At 40.6% G+C, this 20,784-nt stretch overlaps 1 protein-coding gene across 2 annotated transcripts in view; it reads right to left on the reverse strand.

The window, feature by feature from the left end:
• FXR1 (FMR1 autosomal homolog 1) overlaps positions 1-1,357 on the reverse strand; it is a 38,116-nt gene extending 36,759 nt beyond the window's left edge. The window contains exon 1 of one of the 2 annotated variants that reach the window (XM_061452460.1): positions 1,208-1,357. In XM_061452460.1, coding sequence (XP_061308444.1) covers positions 1,208-1,258 — 51 coding nt within the window. In that variant the 5' untranslated portion in view covers positions 1,259-1,357. The remainder of the gene's footprint in view (positions 1-1,207) is intronic. The other variant, XM_061452461.1, reaches the window with a different exon arrangement.
• Positions 1,358-20,784: the final 19,427 nt, after the last annotated feature.

A 20,784-nucleotide genomic window follows, 5' to 3' on the forward strand; every position in this document is an offset into this window, starting at 1 on the left:
TTGGTTTCTGTGTATTTCAAGTCCAATTAAAAATGCACCCAATTTACAAAATATAAAATCTACTGATTTTGGTAAAAACTTAAGAGGTTTACCTCTTAAGGGGATATAGCTTACCCCATTACATTCTTTCCTCATAACAGGATCTCCTATTGGTCTCTTTTAATAGACAGCCAGTTGAAAGAACTAACTCCTGAAGTCAGCTGGTTACAATCCCTTAAACACCAACTGCCTTTACATACTGTACAATTACCACAGCCAAATCCACAGCTGCACACAGAAAATTCAGGCAGAAAATGAGGGGAGAAAAAAAAAAAAAAAAAAAAAGGACGCCCTATCCCACCCCCCCAGCATAATGCTGCATGTGCAATAGCACACTGTGTAAGTGGTTAGGCACAATACCTAGAGAGAGTCCTGAGATTAATACTCTCAGATCATAGCTACTCTGCATGCTCACAATACTGTCTGGAATCAGCCCTCCTGGAAAGGAAGACAGAAGGCTATTGCCATAAAAAGAGCTAGGATTCTTAAATATCTGAAGCCAGGCTTAGGGCAAAATGACTGACGGGCAACAGCTGAGAGTATATTGCATTGATCCTGTAACATCCTGACATTCCAGGGAGGGTGATGGCGAAGGAAGCTTTCCGATGACATAAATAAACTGGAAATCTTTAAGATTTAAAATATTTTAGAATTATTATTATTATCGGCTCAGTTCAGCTCATCCCACCCAGAGCCCGTACTTCGTCCAAAAATACCCTCCCCACGCCCACCCGCACTTTCCAAAATGAAGTCTAAGCGAATCCCGGTGCCGTGCATCTGCTCTCCCCCGGCCTACCCAGCGCTCTCCCTCTCCGACACACGAACCTCCCCTGAGAGGAGCACTTATCAGCCCTCCTCGTCCCCACCTTCCCCAACCACCGCCGCCCCTCTCCATCCCCGCCGCCCCTCGGCCCCCTCCACTCACGCCGAACCCCCCTCCCCCCCCCCCCCGCTCCTCTTCCGGAGCCCCCTCCCCTACCGCCTGCACCAAACCCAGATACCGTCCCCCAACGCCCTTCCCCCCTCACCTTCCCCTCCTCCGCGGCCGGGCGCAGGGGCCTCCCCCCCGGCCGCTGCCGGCCACCCGCCTGCGGCCAGGTGCTGCGGCCGCCCCCCGCGCTACCCGAACCGCACCGGGCCCGCCGCCACACCCTCCCCAAGCCGATACCTTGTAGAAGGCCCCGTTAGAGCCGCGCACTTCCACCGTCAGCTCCTCCATGTTCAGAGCGCAAAGGACGCCGGGACGTGCTTCTAGAAACTGTCACCACGGGGGGGAGCGCTGCCGGACTCCCCCTCCACCCGCTCCCTGTGGGCTTGGGGCTGCTCCGGCCCCGCCCCGCCCCGCCCCGCCCCCCCCTCCTTCCCCCGCGGCGCGCGGTAGGTCTGCCCACGCTGCGGGCAGGAAGGGGGGAGCTTACTGCAGGCGAAGCGGGGCGTTCCCTGCGGGTAGTGCTGCCGGTCGCCGCCGCCTCCCCCTGCCGCGGCCGGTGGCAGTGGGAGCTGCCGGCTGTCGCTGGCACTCCGCTGGTGGCCGGCTCGGTGGCTGAGGGGGATAGTTCGCCCGCACTGAGGAGCAGGTGGTCCGGTAGTCTCGTCCAGGCCCCTCGGGAGGCGCCAGTTTGTGCTAATGGAGGAAGTAGCGGCGCTGGCGCTGCAGGCCGTAGCGCTGCAGGGAAAACGCAGTGGTTTTTTTGTTTTGTCTTTGTGATTGCTTTGTGTTTTTTTTTTTTTTTAAATTATTCAAAAGACCGTGCCTTAGGAGACACCTTCCGTTCCCGAACTGCCTCAGGCGGCCTGGCGCGTCGCCCGGTACAATGAAGATGGTGCCTGTCATTCACCCGTGCACCCTGTTTTCATGTTGGCGTTACTCTGCTGCCTTTGTCCCTCCTGTGCTCCGGCCTGCCTTGTGGGGCGGGAGCTCCCCCTTTCCGCGCTCGATCACACACCAGCTGCTCCTCACGGGCCCGGCGCAGTGGCGAATCCCTCATCTGGAGACTGCTCGCTCTTCCTTCATGGACTGCTGCAAAGAAGAAAAGGCAAAACCTCATAGAATGACTTTGCTATTCGATGACCCTCACAACACAGCAGTTCCCGGTTTTGCTATGAGGTCAATGTTCACATAAGCTTAGTCATGCAGAGCTTGATGAAAGGCCTGTATCTTTGCCAAGTTGCATATATATGTATTTTTTTTTTAGTAGCATCAAATATCAATAACAGTACTTTCAAATGCCCTTTTTACTGATCTTTCCTATTAGACGTCAGCCTCAAATGAAGAGGGGTACATCATTTTATTTTACCCATCAAATGTTCTCATTTTTAAGTTTTTCCATGCTAATCCCCCATTGCAGCTTTTTTCTGCCAGTATTAGCCATGTCTGTCAGAGGGATTTCGAATAATGCAAGCCTAAAAGTTTTGGGAAAGCTGGATACTGAGCAAATGTGTCACAGCTGAGGGAAAGATGGGTTCAACATTGTCGGGCTCGCTTGCATGCTGCTGGCTAACCCCCGCGTGTCAGATGGCAAGCAAGCAACTCTTCGACCATTTATACGCTGTGCTCGTATTATCCAATGAATAATGTGAGGGTGTCGGGGTGAGCTTGGAGGGTTCTTTTGGGGAAGAACTGCAGGCAGTACATGGAGCTGAAGTTACAGGCTTTGTGGACAGTAGAGCCTTGTGCCAATGTGCTGAAGCATGAAGGGAAATGAGAAACAAATTAATTGGGGAAAAAAAACTAATAGGCCCTGCTTGTTCCAAAGAACACCATGTTTTTCCACTCTATAACTCATGGTTTTGTTTGGCTGTGAGGTGGCGTTTATAAAAAAAAGCGATTATGTGATCTACTGTTTTCCTATGCTTTGCGAATGAATATTCTCATTCTTGCATAGTATTTATTCCACAGGAATGTTGGAGGGTATCATTTATTGTATATATTGTTTAAACCTTTAGAAATGACCCACAATTTATTCTTTTAATGGTGCCTAGGCCGTGTATAAGTAAGAGAGCCCTTATTGCAGAATGGTAGATTCCCCCTTTCCTATTGGCTCAGAGCTTTCCAAGATAAAATATGAAACCTGACAATATGAAGCAGACAGTCGTACTACAAAAAAATCTATGCCAAAAAATTTTCATTGCCTCAAGATGGAATAGTCATAGGGTCATTTATTCAGCTTCCAAGACACAGACTGTCAATATCAACTGGTAAAAAGGGGTGTTCAGGTGTTTTTTTTTAAAAAAAGAAAACACACACAAAAAGAACCACAAAACCAAGCTGTGTACGAGTTGTTGTCACCAGTGGTAAAACCAGAACACATTAACAAGATGACTTCAGAACTGTGTGAAGTGACTGGGTGTCCACATCTGCAAAATGGGGCACAGCTCTGGTTAGTAATGATAACGAGAACTGGCTTGAGCCAACACAATCTGCATCTGAATTTGCCTGATAAAATTTGTTTTTCTGGAAGTGTGCACATGATAGTAGTTAAAAGGGCAGGGTTGTTTACAGATTAATACTAAGGCAGATTGCTATAGCTAGGTGAAAACAGGTAGAAGAGGGTTATTATTAGGTTGGGGGCCATAATTGTAGCACACCTGTGAGACTGGTGAGGATGAATCTGTTTTATATTTCACTTAATGTAAAATTAGAAGTAACTACTAAATTTAACTAAGTATTTACCGAGATAAGAAATGGGAGGTTCCTTTCTCTACTCAGCTTCAGGAACTCAGAAGTCTCCCTCTGATAGTAGCTAGTTACAACTTCTTTCACAAGACTGCGTAAGGTGGTTATTTTCTAGTTTTTATTTGCAACACCCACAGTGAAACTGCCACCTACATTTCATAGAGCAGTTCTGGTCAGGGAGATACTATGAGTAAGTCTAGTTGAACCAGTCTCTGTCCTCTTGAAACTGTTCAGCAGTGCAGGAGGAGAGCAAGCTTCATCATGCCAGAAAGACAGTAAGCAAGAAATAGTAGGATTCTGTATCCTTGGGGGTCATTGTTTGGAATGAGCAGGAAAAGGGTTTGCTTATTCAAGTGAGCAAAAAGGGTAAAGGTTTAAAACACTGGACGATTAGGATTGTTGTCTTCAAATACAACAAGGCACACAGAAAGGATAATTACCAATGAGAAACTAAGGCTAGAAAAGACAGAAAACAGGAGTAGCAGAAAGATATATAATAGCAAATATTAATATTTGCTATACAAAGATATATAATTTGCTATATAAATATAATTGGCTATAAAAATATGCAATATAAATATAAAAATTACATGCTATATAAATAAATATATTTTGCTATAAAAAGTTATATAATAGCATATATATATAATAGCAAAAATACCTATACCAAATAGGTATAGGCTGACCATTAATAAATTTAGTCTTGAAATGGAAGGTCGAGGAAGCATTGGGAGCGGCCTTTCAAAATTAAATAATGATAGTTAATAAAGCCTGCATACTTTTAGGATGAAAAAAGCATTTATGATGGTGATACATCATGAGCAATATAAACCATATTTTGAAGTAGGAGACTTTGAAAGTATTGATTCCAACAAATAAACAATCAAACCCCACCCCTGTCCTTCCAGATGCCATTGTCTAAAATTCAGGAAGTATGTGGACAAACTGGAGAGGGTTCAGGAGAAAGCCACAAACACAGGGATTGAAAATGTAGCTTACAGTGAAGCAATATCATAGCAGAGTTTTAATATTTTGCAAGAATGATTTTTGGCCACAATTTGCAAGTAACAAGTTAAGAGAAAAAATACAAATGTCTCTAGATTCATATCACCTGCAGTTTTTAAATTAAGATTCGATATTCCTTGGTTCATGCAAAAATGAATTAATGGAAATATTATCTTATCATCTGTGTAACTGTAGATCAGTATGGAGTTGTCCTACTGGGACCTTCTGACATCAGACTCTCTTAATATTCATCTTATCCACAAACACACAAATTTTAGCCGTTTTCAGGGACTTGAGCAGGAGCGAGACAACTACAGAATCAACAGCGTAACTCCTCAAAATAGCAATGAATGATGAAGCTGTGCAAAAATTGATAGCCCTCTTAAACTGCTGATAGGCTGAGAGCTTTTTCTGGGGAGGGAGGGGGGGAGGAAAAAAAACAATGTAGTTTTAAACTAATCAGTCACCTGCCAGGTAACTCAGTATTTTTGCTGATACCAAACCAAGGAGTATCACTGTGTTTTACTGAACATATTGCCCACCCTTCAGAAAAATAACACACCCCCCCCCCAGAAGCATACTTCCTTAGCACATTTGGTAAAAAATAATTAGTCAAAAATCAAGGCCAGTTAAATTAAAACTTGTGCATTTACTCACAAACGCAGAGTATGATAACCTGGGTCTTTCATTCCATTCAGCAAAGGGAAATGCTGACACTTAGCAACTTGTGCCGTAAAAAAGAAAATAATAAAAATTAATCTAGCTTCACCTTTAAGTGAGTAAAAACATCTTCTGTTCAGTTGCTCATTCTGAAAATTTGGCAGGAGCCTCATAGCTATGAGATATCCATCCAGACACTTCCAGCCTTAGCAGAAGCTTCAGCAACTGGCAGCACTTACACCCTCTCTCTATTACTGCGGATCCTTAATCCTCAGTTCAGACAAGCAACACAATGAATATTAGAATGATATTACTAGATAAGTTCATACTGGCCTCATGTCTTACCAAATGGTGAAACTACATTACAATTCAGGAAAAGTCATGAATAATCGGTTTGAAAAAGTACATGCTTCTGAGTGTGGGGGGTTTACTCATTTACGTGTATGTTTTCTTTGCTCCACATGTACTTGGGTAGAGGAAGGAAGTTTGTGAGACTTAGCAGTTCAAATAGACTTGTGCAAGTAGAGCAAAGGACCTAATAGTTCGTAGCACAACACTGGTGTTAAGGCATATGGTCTTAATAGAGATTGTCCTCATGGGTTGCCACTGTATAAAGGGCCAATGGTTAATTGTTAAAATTGAAAGAAAACTCCAAAAGAAAAACCTGTGTTTTGTTTTATTTTGTTCTTCACTGTGATTTTTGCACTACTTGAATATTGAGCTGAAGAAGAATCTCTACCAATTTTCAGCAGCCTTTTACAAATGCATTCCTGACCTTTAAAAATGAATGAATATTTGTCTGGAGGTTAGCTGAACTGAGTGTGCCATACCCAGATACATGTGCATGCACTGTAAGCAGACACCACTTCCGAAAATAGGATCCACAAAAGGTGTTGCTAAGTGAGTGTATGTAAAAACATTTTTGTGCAGTGCAGCTTAAAACCTTCTGTCTGGTATAGAAATCAGAGAAAGAAAAAAATCACAAGTGTTCCTATTATTGTATATTAACCTTTGTAGTTATTTACACATTCCTTGAAAGGGAAAATATTTGGAGCTAGTTCATTTTTTTGTATTATGGCTGATAACACATTTAGTTTTGTGTCCAGAACTTAAAAGGTTTCACAGCTAGGGGGTTAAAAACCTGCTGTGTTTAGAAGGATAAAGTGTTAATAATCCACAATAGGTGTTTAATATTATATTCTATTTTCTGTTAATACAGATTAAAAAAGAAAGTCACTGAGCTAATTAAATTAAGGAAGACATCAACAACCAATATTAAAGGAAAATTCGGTTTGACTATAGTCTGTATTTATGCTGAAGTAATGGTAGAATCATAGAATAGTTAGGGTTGGAAAGGACCTTAAGAACATCTATTTCCAACCCCCCTGCCATGGGCAGGGACACCTCACACTAAACCATGGCACCCAAGGCTCTGTCCAGTCTGGCCTTGAACACTGCCAGGGATGGAGCATTCACATCTTCCCCGGGCAACCTATTCCAGTGCCTCACCACCCTTACAGTAAAGAACTTCCTCCTTATGTCCAGTCTAAACTTCCCCTGTTGAAGTTTTAACCTGTTACCCCTTGTCCTATCATTGCAGTCCCTAATAAATAGTCCATCCTCAGCATCCTTACAGGCCTCCTTCAGATACTGGAGGGCTGCTATGAGGTCTCCACACAGCCTTCTCTTCTCCAGGCTGAACAGCCCCAGCTTTCTCAGCCTGTCTTCATATGGGAGGTGCTCCAGTCCCCTCATGGCCCTTCTCTGGACTTGCTCCCACAGTTCCATGTCCTTTTTATGTTGAGGACACCAGAACTGCACACAATACTCCAGGTGAGGTCTCACAAGAGCGGAATAGAGGGGCACGATCCTTTGACCTGCTGGTCATGGTCCTTTTGATGCAGCCCAGGATACGGTTGGCTTTCTGGGCTGTGAGCGCACACTGCTGGCTCATGTTAAGTTTCTCGCCCACCAATACCCCCAAGTCCTTCTCCACAGAGCTGCTCTGAATCTCTTCTCTGCCCAACCTGTAGCTGTGCCTGGGATTGCTCCAACCCAGGTGTAGGACCTTGCACTTGGCATGGTTAAACTTCATAAGGTTGGCATCAGCCCACCTCACAAGCATGTTAGGGTCCCTCTGGATAGCATTCCTTCCCTCCAGCATATCAACCAAACCACACAGCTTGGTGTCATCGGCAAACCTGCTGAAGGCGCACTCAATCCCACTGTCCATGACAAAGATGTTGAACAAGACCGGTCCCAACACCGATCCCTGAGGGACACCACTCGTTACTGGTCTCCAGCTGGACATTGAGCCATTGACCACAACTCTTTGCATGCGGCCATCCAGCCAGTTCTTTATTCACCGAGTGGTCCATCTATCAAACTGATGTCTCCAATTTAGAGACAAGGTTGTGATATGGGACGGTGTCGAATGCTTTGCACAAGTCCAGGTAGATGACGCCAACTGCTCTACTCCTGTCCAGCAGTTCCGTAGCCCCATCATAGAAGACCACCAAATTGGTTAGACTGGTCAAATTAATGATGAGTAATATGATTCAGGTTTCATTTGTTCAAAGTCCACAAGATAATGTACATGGTCAGGAAAAGAAAAATATACATCCAGGCAAGAGACTACTGTGTGCAAACCATTTCACACTGAATGGCAATAAATGAACCCTATTTTTTAATGCTGGATGACCTGGCTTATGATTACTTGACTGGTGTTCCTCTTTCTCAGTAGCAGCACAGTAAAGTAAGCAAAATAAAAGTTTGATGTCATTCTAAAAGCAGAGAGAAGCACTAGGCAATGCCTGCTGTAAGTGCAATGTTCATTCTGGCACAATGCAAAGAAACTGCAAAATCATTTCACTGAAATTTTAATGAACTAAACTGAGAACACTGCTGTTTACTGGACTTTATGCAATGGTCTGAAGCTCATCCAGTCACAACACAACTTTTCATGGGGGTCGGTTGGGTTGGTAATTTTCATTATCACTTTGCATCTGCATCTTTTGAATTCATATGGATGCAGCTGACCAAAAATAACCTTGTGCTTGACTTAGTTCCAAGCCAGGAAGTGAAATGTGCTGAGCAGCAGAGAGGAACCTGATAGTGTGAAGTCATGGTGAAGTTATGGTGTGGAAAGGCCTGTCATAGTACTAGCTTTAGATATCCAAGCCTAGAATTTATCATCTCCAAGAGTTATATCCTTCCTATTACTGTTGTCACTCACACAAACTCAGATAGTGTCTTCTAAATACTTTTAATGGAAACCAGTAAAGAAGAGTATTTTTTCTCTATTGCTGAACCAGTTTTCATACTTGTTTGATCCTCAGAGGAGCTAGACCACCTTTGTTTTGACTTGACACCTGAGTCAACTTGTAGTGTGTCATGTAAAGAGATATCTGGATTTCTAGCGCTGAACTGGACCAGAGCGGGGTTTCAGGTAATGTAGATTTCTGTGATACAGATTACTAGCTATTTCTTGCAAACATTAAATGAAGCCATTTAATTGTTGGATCTGAGTGTTACTATGTAATTCTTAAAGTTGGAGCCTACTCTAAAAAGCATTGAAGTCCTGAGCATGATTGGTGAGAGACAGTGGACAGTGGGCAGGCATGTTGCTGTCATAAATACATGATCTCAGGCATAGGAATTTAGTGCCACAAAACATCAACAAAAAAAAAGCACTTAAAGGTATATCTGAAATAGAACAGGGGTGTACATCAATCCACATGAAGAAATGCAATATGGAAGAGCAAGGGGGTAGGAAGATGTTAGCAATGCATCTGTGTGAAACTGTAAGTAAACAAAGTGAAGAGCTTATTTCTGATGCTATAGGATTACCTGATATAATCTAAAACACAGTATAGTTCATTTCAAGAAGAGATTGGTTGTCAGCTCAAGGTACTTTGCTGTCAAGAGTTTCAAAAGCAGGTCTCTGTCTTGCCACACTTTACTTTTTGAAGGCCCCAGTAAAGCAAAGTACTTAGGCAGCTATTTTATTTAGTATCTCAATGGAAGGGAATGACTTTAAATAGTTGGCTTAATCTGCGCTCTTCAAGAAAGGATAGAGTTGAGAAGAAAGTTTTCTGCTAATTTGTTGGCAGAACAGTAATGTAAAACATTCTGTATACGCATATTTTCAGGCTCCTCTGAAAAGTCCCACCAATATATATATATTTTATATATATATGGGGGTTTTGTGTATATGGCTCTTAGACAAATATATAAAGAAACTGCAGATAAATACAGTCTCAATGCCCTAGGGTCAAAGATAAGCATTTCACAGATGAAGTACAAAGAATATTTGTATATCAATGTTAGGATCTCAACATCAGTTGTTTTCCTCAAACGGATTGTATTCAACTTCATCAAAAAATCAGGGAACCTTTCCTATTACTTTAGTAATAGGCACTGTCTTTAAGAGATTAAATACTAAAAATAAGGGATTAAACATGCACATTGCGATGCTTGCAAGACAGCTAGTAATTGACAGCACATAAATATACACTACGTGAAGCCCTACTTTACCGTTCGATACAACGAGGAAGTATGGAACAGATAGCATTTTAGTGAAATGGTTTATCAAGAAGTTAAAATATTAAAAAGTTTTCTGTGGCGTTTGTGATTGCTCTTTCAACTGAGATGACCTTCCTCTGGTTCATGTGCACCAGTTGTATCACAAATGCCATTGAAGAGGGTGGGATAAAATCTGGACTTGCCTTTTTTTTTGTTCCATCTTTCTAAAATCACTGTTCCATTAATAGCATAGTATTTTCCCAGACTGCTTATCTGCTGAGATGAGAAAGGAAACGTACGAAGCTACTTTAGTGATAACGTGGACAGTTCTGATAAATACGACAAAACTGATCATCCTTTTGATCTAGTCAATGATATAATTGCACAAGTGTTCAGGACATCATGTCTTCGGCATAATGCTGCTTCCTTTTTTTCAGTTGTTTGATACCCTGATACAAAATGCTGTAGGCTGTCTGGCATATTAGACACTGCAGTTCCTGTTTTCACCAGTGATTCCTTGCCACAAGACATAATCTGAGCACTAAACCCAGGGTATTTTAACCTGCTGTTTTCTGCAACTTTATATGCTCAGTTGTTCTCTCCTGTCCCAGTGGAGTTAAGCCTCCAGCCTGGGACTTTTCCTGCTGGGCTGAGTCAGTACCTTAGAAAGGAGCTCCTCTGTTCACCATTTAAAATGCTGCTTTAGATAGTGGCAAAGAGGTGGCTAGTTGTCAGAAATGCAAATCATCATGGAAATTCAAATTCAAATCTGTTGCTGATTTGGAGCAGGAATTTAATCACAGTTCTTTTACTGTCTGAACTGTGTGAGCATGTCTGTACCACACAGTCAGCGTCTAGTCAAGATACTGGACTAAGCTCTGAATGAAGTAGTATTTCCGTGGGAAGCAGCATAGCCACACAACTTAGCGTTGCATTCACGCTAAGATACCCTGCCTTTCAGCAAGGTACTTAGCCTCTCTGGAATGCCAAAGCAGCATGAGCAAGGTATTTCCAATGCCCAAGGGAGCTTGTTCTGACATCTTTGTATGTTGGCACATGGTGAAGTATGGGGATAATTCCATCTTTTTCTGTTAAAGCTGTTTCATTTCCCAGGAGTGTTCACAAAGCTACAGAGCGTGTGATAATCATAGTTTAGATTTTGATCCAGCGAATCCTTGCATACTGGTAACAATCACAAATACAATGGCTTTTTCTGCATAAAATAAAAGCAGGCTTTTCCAAATAAGCTTGCAGGACTGGAAACTGAAAACAATCTCAAGTTCCACTTTATTTAACCATTTTGAAAAACCTTTAATTCATATGACACGTTTTAAGAATCGAACATTTTCATAACATGAAATTACATTTTATTTTAAATTAAAATGTTTTCTAAATGCATGACAGTAAAGGCTGATGCCTTAGCTACCCATGCTTGTTCCTCTGAGAAAATAAAAGACTCAAATACCCTACATTCCACACTCTAGAGCAATTTAGGTCTCCTTAGAGATCACAGTTTGAACTACAAATGCAATAAGGGCTGCATCCTGCTGTAACTGAAATCCTTCCTAAGTCTACTTCTGCTTTTCAATCTCTCTAATTTTTCATTAGATCAAGAGTCACACATTTTTGTTGGCAGTAAAGCAATTCCAATTTGAACTGCCTTCTGTCTTCAATAGGAATTTTCCCAAAGTGCAGAAATAAAAATGTAAAACTTTGCTATGTTTCATTACTTTCATTCTTTTGAACATTGCTTCTCTGAAAGCTCTGTGTGAAATTATTAGAAGACAGGTTTTGAAATGCTTGTGAAAGTAGATGCATATATGGGACTCAAAGGGCCTTATTTAAAAAAGAAATTTGCCAGTTACCGAGATCTCTGGTTGGTTGTGCCCATTCAAGGATACAGAATCCATCATTCGTATGATTATTTTTACATCTGAACTTTTTTTTATACTAGATAGACTTGAAACTTTCAGGGTCATTTGCCCAGCATGTAGTTGAATGTCCTGTGCTATAGATTCCAATTAGCAAGACCATGTTCAATGGTCCTACACCACCAATGCTGTCTAACTGCTTTCCACTTGGCTTTATATGTTTCTTCTTTGTTGCAGCTGCAACCAGGTCTATCTACCCTTTGATAGAAAAATTTCAATTACCCCAGGGAGAAGCTTTTAGCTTTATTAAGCATTGAAGTCTACACATTTGTTCTTCTGTTGAAGAGCAGTTCAAAAGGAGAGTTTCTGAGGAAGTAATCTGATAAATTAGGATAAATCTTGTGGACTTTCACTGCTAATGTTTTTCCTGTAATCGGAGCCTAAGAATCTGCCAACTCAATGCACTGTTAAGCATTTCTTTAACACTTTTAGTCCCTGACAGATGTTTCCTATGCTTTACAAGTAAATGGCTCTTCAGTGTTTTTTGAGACTGCTGTGCTCTCAGCATAAAATTGATGTCACAGAAGGCTGGATAGCTGTGCTCTAGCCTTGATAGATAGTCACAGAAAACTGTTCCCATCTGGTAGCTTTGTATTGGCCTCTGAGTAAACTAATGATTTCTTTTCTTAGATGATAGGTGTCAGCTCATCACCTCCTTGTTGCCAAAAGTAACCTTGGTTATCTAAGAAAAAGCAAGGACTGCATAGACCAGATCTCTAATCTGCCCTGACTCTGTTGTGACTGGCCTTGCAGGGGACTGGGGTGGCCAAGCAATGTGGAAGAAACCAAGCAATAGCACTGTTGTAAGTCACATCTCTTTGTAGAGAAAAAAAAAGGAGCTACTCTTCCTAATGCTGTCAGTCGTGTATTTTACTTAATTGGTGGGCTCATTTACACAAGTAAATAATGTTGTCATTTATGCTTTTTAATGTTTGAAAATTCCAGAGAAGTTTCATGTCACTGGTTTGAAATCAAATCTTTCATTATTGTCTCTATCTTGCAAATTAATTTATTGCTGTATTTGAAGTCCTAAATGCCTCTTGAGAGAGCTGAACATACAGTCTAACAATCTATCCATAAAGAGCAAACATGAGTTACATATTTAAAGAAGATAATCCTTCAGTTGTGTGGAAATCCTGTCACTCTTGCTTTTCAGTTTAAGCTTCATATGATAAAGCCTTTCTTTCATTTTTTGGAAAAGTTTTGGTTCTTCCTCACTCATCCCTGTTGTGTGGCACAGGAAGATGGCACATTAAATTGAGTCTGTGAAAACAGTGCACAAGTAAATGAAATTAATATTACCAAATTAGAAGAACACTAGAGTTCGTGGATGAAATATATTTTTCTAGGAATCCTCAAGAGAGAATGAGGAGAAAATAAGTAACCATAGACACAGTCCTCCAAACTTATAGTCCCACCTAAGTCTGAAGATGGGCATGCCTTATTTTTGAGCACTGTTGAGTAACAGCCACTATCAGTTTCACAGGTAGCAGAATTTACATAAGCAAATCTCATCTGGCTAAATACTGACCTATAAACATACATATTATAATCTGTTATTAACACACAAGATTATATTGTCGTAATAAATCAAAATATTACAACCATGGAGTTTGAATGCATTATAACTTGTCATTTCTGTGCATCCATCATAAGGCCAATATGCCACCTCCATCTCTCTTAAAACACACATACATCCTCTACCGTCCCTCTGGATTGAAGCATTTAGCTTTTTTCTCAGCAACTCAACTAACACTACTCCCACTAGAACCAAAACAAAACTGAAAACTAAGAAAGAAAGTCCCCTCTTTGCTCTATTTTAGGAAAACAGTGCAGTAAAAATATTAGGACAGAGAAAAAATAATTAAGATTACAGAAATTCTGTATCAAAGTCCACAGGACTCCTGTTGACATCAAAGATAATGAAATTACACATCATGCTTGATTTTCTACATATTCTTCACTGCAGAGTCCACTTCCTGTCAATGATTCTGCATGAAATTCAAGCAGTTTAAAAGCAAAGGATGTACTTCTCATACCACTGCATTTGAAAAAGCTGCAAACCCAGACCTGACACCATAACCTTGGTATGAAATCGTACTTAGAGCTTGTGTTTCCAGTGTTTAATTGTGTTGTGCATATGTAATGTTACAGGCTTTCACTTCCAGTCAGTTGGGACCTCTGCATTACAAATTTCAACTTGCATCGTCTATCCAGCTTCATTCAGTACGTTTGTACACTTATGATTACATGAAACTTGGTAAACAATAAACAATTCTGTTGACAGGACAAAAAAAAGTGTAAAAATTGCTGTTGCACTCTTTCACTAGGTTGGGTCTGGATAAAGTAACTGAGGTTAAATGCAGTTTGAAGGTAGTAGGTAAGGCTGAACATAAAGAAAGGGTTAACTTGTTTGTGAAAGAAAAAAAAATGTTTCTCTGCCTCTCCCTTACTGGAATAGAAATCATATGATAAATCAAATACCCAGTCTTAATTTGATACTCTCCATTTTCTGAAGAGTCTGGCAATATTGTCTGGTGACATTTTCACATGTAACCTTTCAAGAGAAAACTTGGTAAGCTGAAAAGGGAATACAGTCCTTTTGAAGCTGCATTGGGCTCGGGTGCCAAGTCACTGTTCCAAAGTTCAAGGTGTATGTTGCTGAATCAGTCATTGCTAATACTGATATTTACAACATTAAGAGAGAGAAAGTACTGGAGGAAAGTCTTGAAGGTGCCAGACAGAGAGATGTCTATATTAAGACTTACGCTGAATCATTAACTTTTAGTTATTAACAAAACCAAACTAAGAATCTGTGTACTCAGCTGAGAATGTCATTGGTGGAGCTCTTCAGGCGTCAGAGACAACAGATGCCTGAAGTATGAAATGCTGAGATTTTTTTTTTTTTCTCCTACATTTGAGCTCTTCAGTTCAAAACTTACTCATAGGTGGTTACTAAATAAGCCATGGAATTTTTGATGTTTCCATCAGTGTAAGATCTATCGGAATTTCTGGGATTTGGGGTGACTTAGTGCTGCCTGTGTGCATTGAGAGGAGAGGATTTTTTTTTTTTTTTTTTTTTAAATTTCAAATCCACTAAGCGGAAACCATAATGTTCATTAATGCTGAACCCAAGCTGTGAAGTTCAGCAGAATATGGACTGAAGAAGATCACCACCTTAGTCATGGTACATCTGACCTGTAGCTGGAGAAGGCCAACTTCATTCTCCCTCTGTGAAAGTAAACACTACAGTCCATTGTGGTCTGGCAGACAAATCTTCTGCTGGAATTGGTCTATAAGGTATTGCCATCCAAGTTCCAGCTTTTTCCCTTCCCTCACCAGACATTCTACCTACTTCTTCCTTCTCCCTTCTGCAGCAGCCTTCTGGAGAAAATTAGGTCTAGCAGCAAGGATTTTCAGGGGAAATGAAAGCTGATTGGCGAAGAGAAGTATTGCTACTTATGTTGTGGAGGTGATTTTAAAGTGTTCATGAGATGATCAGTGTGCTGCCTTTGCCTTTATCTGGAGGCTGAAGGCTGATTGGACGGGTTAGAGCAGGAGAGCTGCTGCCTGGTGAGAGTGGATTTGACTGCTGTATGAAAGACAGCTGCTTGCTGGGAGAGGGGACATGGACTGCAGCTGGAGGCAGGAGGAGGGGGTATAGGTTACGGGGCTTTGTAAAGTGGAGATCCAACTCACATCTACCAAGTCTGCACATCTCTGCTTTGTATGATCACACAATGGCAAAAGAACAGCTGAAGAAGACTTCAAATGAGCGGAACAGCTCTATCTGAAACTTTATGCTGATCAATACAACACATTATTTGTTCCAGCACAGTGATTTCACCCAGATGGTACTTCCTCTTCCTGCTACAATGATTTATAATTTTTTTATAATGCTTGAGTAACTCTTATTTCATGGATTTCTAATAAAAGATCCTGTCATAATCATCTATACTTGGGGACAGTTTAGATTACTTCCAGAAAAGTCCTCCTTCACATGCTATTAAACAAAGATCTTTTTTTAAATCAAATATTAGTTATTGATCACCCTGCTCTTAGTGACATTTCCAAGGCACTAACATTAGAGAATGTCTACAAGAGGCAGATCAAGGTGCTGGGGAATCACTTTCTTTAGGATTCTGGTTGCCCAGTGTAGCCTACAGTGAAGACTATGAAGGGAGAGGGTAGGGCTGTGTGTTAGAAATCATAGGAATTGTCTACTGTCCTGGGTTCAGCAGTAGCAGTCATTTTTTCTCCTTCTTAATACCTGGTGCAGTGCTGTGTTTTTGACTTTCAGCCTGGGAATAGTGCTGATAACACCGATGTTTTTAGTTGGTGTTCAGTAATATTTAGTCTGACCAAGGACTTTCTGAGTCTCGTGCTCTGCCAGGGAGGAGGGGAAGCTGGGAGGAAGCAGAGACAGGACACCTGAGCCAAACTAGCCAAAGAGGTATTCCATACGACAGCACGTCATGCCCAGGATGTAGAACTGGGGGCAATTACCCAGAAGGGCTAGATCACTGCTGGGTGGGGCGAGTGTCGTGGTTTAAACATGACTGCTACTGCTGAACCCAGGACAGCGAGTTACCGGTCTGTGGGTGGTGAGCGGTTGTGTTCTCTTCCCTTGTTATTTCCCTTATCATTATTATTATTGGTGGTAGCAGCAGTGGTTTGTGTTATACCTTAGTTAAAGGACTGTTCTTATCTCAACCCGTGGGAGTTACATTCTTTCAATTCTCCTTCCCATCCCTCTGTGGGAGTGGGGGGAGGGAAGAAAGGTGGGGGAGAGTGGACAGCATGGTTCTGATTTATGGCCTGGGCTTAAAACACGACATCTACAAAGCATAAAAAAAAAAAAAAAAAAAAAAAAAAAAGAAAAAGTGCTGGAGAACACTTCAAAGAAGAAAGACCAGTTTCTGTGTCAGTCTCAGCCAGTGATTTTCAGCATCTTCAGTCATCATATCATTTCAGTAAATTAAGACACCTCTATGGTTAATCATTATAGTTGTTCACAAAGCAAGGAGTAATTTATGTGTCTGGCTAACGATGGTATCTCACAGGCTAAGAGGACCACTTCAATGAAGTGGCATTGTATCAACAAGCCGGGTACTGATTGCACAGGCAGAAAATGTTTGCGTCTTAGTGCATTTTTTCCTCTCTGAAGAAAAACATACATTCTGTCGCCTTCTTGTGTCATTCCGCTTCCTGTATTACTCCACTTCAAGATATTCTTTCTAGAACATGTCTTCAGTCCTTTCTCTGTACAACTAAACAGTAGTTTTAGTTAACCTACTGTATAACTAAACAGTAGGTTAGACAGTAGGTAAGTATATTGTAGTTTCAGGCACAGGAACTCCCCTCTAAAGAAATATTCAGAGCCACTGCAATAAAGAGGAAATAAAAAGATGAACCCTGCTGATTAGTCTCTTGCAGTATATCGCTGCTATTTAGCTGACAAATTAAATGGTGGACAGAAAATAGCACTACTACTATTACTATATATATATTAATATTACTATGGAGAAGGCAGCAGCAGTTGTTGCCCTCATCTGAACAGCAGCATTAGCTGGCACCAGCTAACGGGATCTCTACTGTCAAGAGCTGTCCGAGCCTTGAAAGAATCTATTCAGAGCAGAGAAGGAACAGAGGGACGTTACCCAGGTGAAGGATACAACGCCCTTACTTTCACTGTGCTTTTTCATCCCACCAGTAGAACAGCTTTGTCTGTGAATCTAGCTACAGCATGGAGGGAGTAGAAGAGAGAATGTGCACGTACACGTCTTGCAAAATTAATGCCACAGTGTTAAGTTCAACAGGAATCTAATTTTAATAGGAAAAAATACTATTTCCATGGAATCACTGTGTCTCTGGAACAAACTCCCCAGCAGGTACTTGTACCTACAGGACAAATGGCTAAGCTATGCCTAATTCTCAGAAAACTCTGATCCTATGCACACCACTGGCTGCAACCATGAAGTTACATAGGACTGCCAAAGTCATAAAGCTTGTAGCATGCTTCATAGTCCACATGGTCTTCACCAGAAAATAGCAACCTCAGAACATCTAATTGCAGAGCTCTAGCACGGACTGCTATTTTCTGATGAATACCAGAATCATTGGATTCTGAGGAAAGGCTGTAGTGAGCAGCACAGTACCCACACCAACACTTGGTTCTGAGATTACTTCACTTCTTCTTCCAAGAGACTGTTAAGAATAGAGAACAGAAGAGTTGCAGATTTTTTGCAGTCTTCAGTATCTGCTTTTTCTTTATCTACTTTTATCGCTGTTTTTCATTGATGAAGAACATACAAAATATTTTTAATTTAATTTAGGATTTGAAAATGCAGTTTGGCCTGTTCATTACAAGCAAAAGTTTATCTGGGAAAAGTGCCAGAAAACTTTCAAATAGTTTTAAGTAGTCTGAAATAACAGTTAGATAACCTTACTTCTGAGAAAAGGACGGTATTAGCCACCATAGAGGAACTTTTGTTTGTTTGGTTTCCCCTGTCAGAATATTAATCCTGAATTACAGATTTCAGCAGATGGAATTCTTTAGGGCTTATAATCAAATAGCTCATAATGAATTAGAGTTTACTGTTAGTCTTTGGAAATGATCTGATTATTTAATTCCAATCTGATATATCAATTGATAACAAATACCTATTTAGATAACAAACTATTTCAGTTATTATTCCCTCAGTAAGTGGACTCAACTTTCTCTTCAACCTAATACTGGTAATACCAGCTCAGTTTTAGTTTCCTGCTTGCTTTGTTTTCTTTTCCTAGAAAGATTGAATAATTTCTAAAACAAAATACCAAAATATTCAAGTAGTTTTTCTTTTTCCCCAGTAAGCAGCACAGACCATCTTGTTCGTGTATTAAGTGATCAAGGAGAAACCTTGTAATTAGTGTTTGGGTCTCTCACATGGTCCTGCTCATAGATCATATTAACAGGTCCCAGTGCGTCATCCCCCACAGCATACAGATTTATACCTGTTGAACAAGGCACACTCTGTGAATATATCAAAGAAATCACCTCCATAATGTGACTCTACCATGGTATTGGGCAACAATCTGTGTAACTTCACCTGGCAGGTAATAATTTGAATATGAAGGTGTTACTGGACTGCTTGAGCTTTTAATCCAGTTGGGACCTTGTCTCTAACAGTAGAGGAAGAAGCAGGGGAGCTGAGGTTATGTGGTTCCACCTTCAGTCCCTCTTGCTTCTACCTCCAGAGCGGTCTTCTGCTGAGCTGGCACCTATGATGCTTTCTATGCAAACAGTATTCAAAATAGGTTTTACTATAACTTTGTATAGAAGTTTCACAGTCAAGCAAGTGAATTCACCTCAAAGTCCTCTGACCCAGACTTATGTATGAAGTCCTTGTGAACTGATATATACAAAACATTGGTACTTTAAAAACTGCATATATTACTGTTACTGCCTTCCCCTGCAAAAGCTGTATATTCTCCTAACAGACAAAAGCAAGATCCATGACAAGTAAGCACTGGCACAGATTTTTAAGGATCAGTATTCTGCACCCAGCTGGAGACGTGCTGTGATTTATGTTTTCTGCACATCAGTTCTCCATTAGTAAAACATGGACAGTTGTAAACCTGCTAAAACGTAGCCTTAGTTCAGAAGTGATTTATCTCTAATTGTACATGATATTTAACCATCATTGTTAGTTTTTTTCTTCTTTTGTGGTGGGAAAGTGCGTACAGGAAATTGCATTTCCACCTCTCCAACTTTAACCTCTAAAAAGGGGCTGCATATTTGGACACAGCATGAATAAAATGAATCTTATTTTTCCGTATTTTGTGATGATGCTGCCATCTAGAGTGTAAAAGTAATACTGTGTCCAGAAACACCATCAGCAGTATTTAATTAATGGATTTTTTATTAACAGCAAGTATAATCATAATAATACATTTTCTCTATTTTGTTCCACTGCCGCCACCTAGAGTTATAAAACAAGTATATTATTTTTCTAACTAAAGCTATTTAATTAGTGGCTCTTTATATTTGTGGGTGATACCTTACTTTTCCACCATTTTCTCATTGCTTTGGCTTGTCTCTTTGTCCTGAATGTCAGTATAACCCAAGTACTGCATCTACTGTTCTGTTTTAAAAAATTAATGAAGTGGTTAAGCCAAATAATTAACCTTTTTAGGTTTTTAAAGGTCATCTTTAAATAAGAAAATATCTTAGGTGAGCCTAACATTTTTTTTGCTGGTTGCAGGACATCATTCATAATAAAAATTGGACTTAATATTCATGTGAGACCCCCTAATCAGAGTTAATAGGAAAAAAAAAAAGGCTGCCATTGTCATTAACAATGACAGAGAGCTGCTGTTACTCCTGTAAAAAACCCCAAGATTTTACAGAATCCTCTTTTTTTTTTTTTTTTTTTTTTTTTTTTGTGTGGCACAGAAAGCAACACACATGTCTTGGGGACTGTAAAACAATCAATAAAAGAAAATAATGAATAATAGGTTACCAAACCTGCAGTCACTGGTGCATGTGACCTCCTTGTATATTTGAAGGTTCAAAAGAAGTCTCCTTTGATGCCTAGTAGGTAACTACAGAAGTTCCTGGAAGAAATCCTAGGCATTCTTGTTCTTTTAGCCTATTTAATTTTTAGACAGCTTTGGATGACTGCACTGGAGGTAACAGCAACCCTCCAAGATCAAACATCCACCAACTCTTTACCTGGATTGTTCCTTCTTCTTTGCTGATGTAATCACTTTCATTATCCCTCTTCAGGTGGCCTCAACAGCTTACTTTGTTGGGAATCCTTAGCTTGTCATGTCTAGTGGAAACAGTAGCACTTTCTATATCTTTGTTTGACAGCTCTATTACAGTGCCTCAAAACTCAGGAATTTAATACATAGGCCTCCTCAATATCTCTAATGGCAAAATTCATGAAAAAAAAAAAAAACACC

Source organism: Pezoporus flaviventris, unplaced genomic scaffold (assembly GCF_033815535.1).
Source record: "Pezoporus flaviventris isolate CSIRO_AGI_PZ_B2104156 unplaced genomic scaffold, CSIRO_AGI_Pfla_v1 ptg000013l, whole genome shotgun sequence".
In the NCBI taxonomy this organism is placed as follows: domain Eukaryota; kingdom Metazoa; phylum Chordata; class Aves; order Psittaciformes; family Psittacidae; genus Pezoporus; species Pezoporus flaviventris.